The sequence below is a fragment of the Cibotium barometz genome, chromosome 20 (assembly GCF_041138505.1).
Source record: "Cibotium barometz isolate CiBa-2024 chromosome 20, ASM4113850v1, whole genome shotgun sequence".
NCBI lineage: Eukaryota > Viridiplantae > Streptophyta > Polypodiopsida > Cyatheales > Cibotiaceae > Cibotium > Cibotium barometz.
The window spans coordinates 23735001-23740203 of record NC_141065.1 but is presented as its reverse complement, the minus strand read 5'-3'; the positions used below and the strand labels follow the sequence as shown (position 1 = coordinate 23740203).

The 5203-nt window shown below is 41.7% G+C and overlaps 1 protein-coding gene across 1 annotated transcript; it reads left to right on the top strand.

The window, feature by feature from the left end:
* The first annotated feature begins 2814 nt into the window (after positions 1-2814).
* On the top strand, positions 2815-4036 carry LOC147627678 (protein DESIGUAL 2-like). The gene is made up of 3 exons (XM_086815114.1): positions 2815-3169; positions 3258-3475; positions 3676-4036. The coding sequence occupies exons 1-3, from the start codon at positions 3074-3076 to the stop codon at positions 3956-3958; spliced, it is 597 nt and encodes a 198-aa protein (XP_086671240.1). The 5' UTR covers positions 2815-3073; the 3' UTR covers positions 3959-4036.
* Positions 4037-5203: the final 1167 nt, after the last annotated feature.

Here is a 5203-nt window from a genome sequence, read left to right as displayed (position 1 = left end):
TATGGGACTATTAACCAGGTTCCTCGCTCATTCTTAAACACCTTATAGTAGCGATCATCAATTATCAATGTATTTTTCTTGTTGTACAAAGGATGGAGATCCCAAAAGGTCTTAAGCTTTTTAAAGAAAACTTGTTTATTCTGCACAACCCATGTGGATTTTGAACCATTCTCTTGTGAGAGAACACCTGCAAACTTGGGCTTTTGTTGTGGAAATACTGTGTCAATTATTCCAAAGAGCTTAGTTCTCCTACATGCGCTCCAAATAAAAACGAAAGCTTGCTCGAAGACATTCATTGGGGGGTGAGGCAAACTTTGTTCTTGAGGTCACCTTGGTCAAATTGCACGCACAAAGTCCTCCCTCTAGACATATCGTCTGTTGTTGCAGACACATTATGAGCATGAAATTGAAAATGAGCTTTGTGTAAATCCTTGAGAAAATAACCGACCATGCCCTCAAACGTGTGCATTTTGACTTGACGGAGAGCACGGCACATGACAATGGCCCCCTGGGGCTTGTTTACATTCCACATGACATGTTGCTTCATGGACTTCCCAACGGCAATGATGAAAGTAGATGCCATTCAAGTAACCATTTGAAAGTGCAAATGGTGAAGGGTTCCACCTCTTTCGAGAGAGAAGAGATCTTATGTACACTCGTGGCACATAAACTCCACGAGGTTGTCCCAGAGAGAGGTATTGACATCATTGTTCTCGATGCCGATCATCACAGATACCTCTAATATTTTCAAATTACCACCACTTGGTAACTTCGAACATGCAGGAGGTAGATCACGTGGAGAAGCAGGACACGAAACAAATAGATTATCTGCCAACTTTCTTTTTGTGGTTGTGCAGGACGTCTCAGAAGTGCTTGCTATGCAAAAGCAACGGTCAAAACAATAGACAAGAAGATCCAATGAAAAAGCAAGAAGAGTATACAAAATATAAATATATGAAATGAGGAACTAGGTCTTCGTTTGACACCTCTCAGATTTTGTAAACTAGCTGAACCTTCTAGCGGAGTTAGGATTTGTGGAGGGATATTTTCTTTGTCGGATTTAGAGAACACGACTGTACAAGCAACAGAGGGAAGGGTCATAGCCCTGGATGCCAGCCGTAGGTCATAGCCATGGATGCCGCACAGCCGTAGGGATGGGAGCCATGCAAGATAAAGGTTGCGGCAATGGAGCCCCGCATACAATGGGAGAGGAATTCAACTTTCTATGGGGACGCTTGCATGAAGCTGCAAGATGGCAATACTTCGACATGGTTGGACATGCATGCAAAGCAAGACTGCGCACTTGCAGATATATGGTACCGAAATCGACCAAAGATGGCAACAGAAGGGTGGACAACGCCACTCCAGGCAAACAGAACATGTAAACCATAGACAATTCACGAAGACGCCAGAAGATAAGCTTGCACATGGAAATCCATACCAAAATTGGCAAACCAATGTGTCGAAGCAATGGAGGAGCAAAGGCGCAGAGTGTCCACAACAATGGAGATAGAAATATTAGAGCTTTCATGTCTCTTCAGATAGAAATATTAGAGCTCTCTAAGCACTTCACAATGTAGTTGACATAGGAATGTGGGGACTTTGTGGTGGAGGTCTCATTATTACCAACGCTCAATGGCTACAATGATGGTAGTGGTGGTGGTGGTGGTAATGGTGATACGAATGCTCACACTCCACCCCAAAGTTATCAAACCCCGACTAACAATTCTCATACTCCTTCCATTAACCTTGATCTAGGCTCCATCCAGGTTACACTTTATTTGGTAAATGTCCATTACCATGCACTTCCATCACTTTAGCCACTACTCACTCTCCATCCGTGTCTAGATGCTATAGGGATAAATATTAATCATAGATGATCTTTCCATCTCAGGATCTTAATACATATTATACATCAATTTCTCAATGCGCAATTTGACCATTATATACCCATCAACTAGATATGCCAACCAAATCAAAAGAAAAACTACATTATAAAGCAGAGCTTCATAGAGAGTTTCCATAGTCTAGTAAAGAAAAGGTAATTTAACAAGTGGATGCAAGAACATGAGAGACACTAAGAGCCATCAAAGGTTAAATGTATGTGATATGAGAGAAAGATGAAGCCCTCATATCTTGATGCATATGATTGGAGGAAAGCGAAGGTTAAAAATTGAGACACCCTTGATAAGTAGCACCAACAAAATCGAATGAAGATGGAATCCTTTCTTTTTTGCTATAAAGTTTATTTTAATGGTTCTTTTATAAGATATATTAATATTGCATTGAATATTTTGGAGTGCTTTTCTCGTCTCAAATACATATAAAGATGAGCAAACTATATATACAAAATACACTAGTATATCTATGTGTAGGAGAGTAAGTACGATATATCTATGTGTCAAGGATAGGTATCTATCTATTATTACCTCTTGTAAATGATATAAATGAATCACAACAAGTGTAGTATATATCTTGGAGTCCATGATCATCTTGTGGGGACACTCTATATCCAAAACAATTAAGGCAAACCTATCCTTTCGACCTGTATATGCACATTGCAGAGGTCTTGCAAGGCTTAGCCATTAAGAAAGCTACACGCTCGTCCGCAAGGTCAAGGCTTAAGTCAAAACGCGTAAGCTACGCAAAGTCAAGCACCCAAGAAATTCAGAGGTGAAGGCTTAGCCAAAACGCGTGGAATTAAAGAAAGCTACGCGCTTGTGCGCAAGGTCAAGGTTCAAGTCAAAACGCGGGAAATTGCTCAACCAAGACGCAGGAAAGCTACGCAGAAGGTGAAGGCTCGAGTCAAAATTATTGCTGCACCCAGGGGGGCCAAGATGGACTTGACCTACAATGTAGAGACAGCCTCTTGAAAAAATCCGAGCAGCATAACACAAGTCCCCACTATACTAATTGAGGTATCACACTATTTGACAGAAGCAGCATCTAATTTGAGGTATCACACTCTCACACACCCCACTATCAGCTACCTGATCGCCCTTCATTTGGCGTCGTGACCTCAATATATTCCCCCTTCACGTGTGCTCTGAGCTCACTAATAACAGTACATACCATGAATACGTGCAAAGTGTTGATTTGTGTCGTCGTGGGCTTGCTCGGATTCCTCGCGTTCGTTTTAGGCATCGCTGCAAAATCCCAGGGAGTAAAGGTACGCTTATTATTCAGTCATATTGTGTTACTATCTTCTGTAATCTCGATGACGTGATGCACATCAGTGATGATGATGTTTATTATAGGCCCCTGACGCCGTCTTCTCCAGCGATTTTACAACTTGCTCTTTTAAACATTCGAGTCCTGCTGCGGCGATGGGAATCATGGGAGGCCTGTGCATACTCGTTGCACAGATCATAGCCAACGCCTTCGGTGGCTGCGTTTGCTGCTGCCGGCAAAAGAACAACACACCATCTAGTGGGGGGGCCAAAACAGGCGCAATTTTGTGCCTCATCTTTTCATGGTAATTACTGTTTCTATCAGTCTGATAATGACGATGACCATATCATGTGTGCGTGGGTAAAGAATGAGAGAGAGACAGAGAGAGGGAGGAAGGTGTCTAAGCCCAGTATGATTGTGCCCGGAAAAACATATTTAGCAGCGGCAAGTTAGCACCCGTTATCTACAAGATCTAATAGAAGTAATTACTTGTACGCTTCGCAGGTTCTTGACTGTGCTCAGTTTTCGGTTCTTTCTCGTCGCCGGCGTCTTGAATTCCTCCGCTCATCGCACGGCAAAGCAGAACGACTCTAGTCCCCACATCTACTGCCCGCTTCCTAAACCCTGGGTGCTGCCTGTTAGCGGTTTCCTGGCTTTCGTGGCAGCCGCACTGGCTATCATCTTCTACTTGCTAGCCACGTCCGGAAGTGTAAAAGGAATTGCGCACAGCCGCCAAGCAGGCGCAGTCGAAATTCCGCCTGCTTACCCAATTTATCCTCGTGCTTAGGTGCCCGTCCGCCGGTGGAGTGATCTCCCCATCTTTATGTAATCATGTTATAAGAATGCCAAGTAGCTTACACTTGTATGTCACTAGTTTGATATTTTAAAAGAATACAAAAATAAGCATTTAAGTTGTAACTTACACATGTAAAAGCGAGTAAGGCAACATTTGAAAGTGATTATTTGTTTTTTTAATTGAGTATTTCAATGCATGAACTGATGATAAGCTGCAACTTACAGTTGTAAGTAATGATTCTGAATAAATTGAATTTCAAAACAGACAAAAATAAAACAACGGCACGTCTATGATGTTCAATCCCCTCCTTGCTTAGGCATGAAAGTGGTTTCCCAAGTAACTCTAGCCCTGGTGTGTGTTGTGTCGCCTAATCGAATGAGGCGACATAATTGGCCAATCTAACCCCCCCTATGAAAAACCTAATGAGCTTTTTGGCTAGACTTAACCCACTCTATAGCTTCCCAAAATAAAAAGATGTCATCGCATATACTTGAAGGAACCGATTCTATATGTCATGAATAATTCTTTGAAGGAACCGATTCTATATGTCATGAATAATTCTTTGAAGGACCAGCTGCTGTAACCTCATACTCAATACCTTAGCTAAGATTTTATATGCAGAACCAATGTGCTTAATGTTGATCTTATCCCTTCCCTTGGGGATAAGGTGGATTAGATCCTTAAATCTTGAAAAAGTGGGGGCATTATATCTGTATGCCACATGTCTTGTGTGAAAAGCAACAATGATCTCATCCTAATGTGGTCCTTCCAAAAAGGATGGGGAGAGACCATCATCATCTAAGCATAATTAGACAATATCCATCCATTGCTAAGTGATCAAAACAGAAAAATAGAAGTATTGTAGCATTTTTATGGCGTGGATCCATGGCCATCTAAAAAATTAATAATGGAAACATCATCATGAAAAAACAAACAATAAAGCTGTTTAGATTGGAATGCAACCAAATAGGCCCCACGACTGTAGATTGTTGTGCAACCAAAATAGGCCCCATGATTCTAGATTGCAGTGCAACCAAAATAGCCCCCACCACTCTAGCTACTAATATAATCATCCCCTCCTTGTTCGAGCTATGGTGCTTGTGATCCTCTCTCTCATCTAGCACCGTCTTGTCCATGATGCTTGAGAGAAGGCAACGGTTCGGCCTCCTCAATGAACCATATAAAAATTAAACACTCGTTACTAAGTAATTACTTACCATATTACTAAAAATTTTA

Bases quoted from the DNA above. Each gene is read 5' to 3' on its own strand.
- LOC147627678 (XM_086815114.1), top strand. From the start codon at position 3,074: ATGAATACGTGCAAAGTGTTGATTTGTGTCGTCGTGGGCTTGCTCGGA. The intron at 3,170-3,257 runs GTACGCTTATTA...TGTTTATTATAG, and splicing joins CAAAATCCCAGGGAGTAAAG to GCCCCTGACGCCGTCTTCTC. The intron at 3,476-3,675 runs GTAATTACTGTT...TACGCTTCGCAG, and splicing joins TTGTGCCTCATCTTTTCATG to GTTCTTGACTGTGCTCAGTT.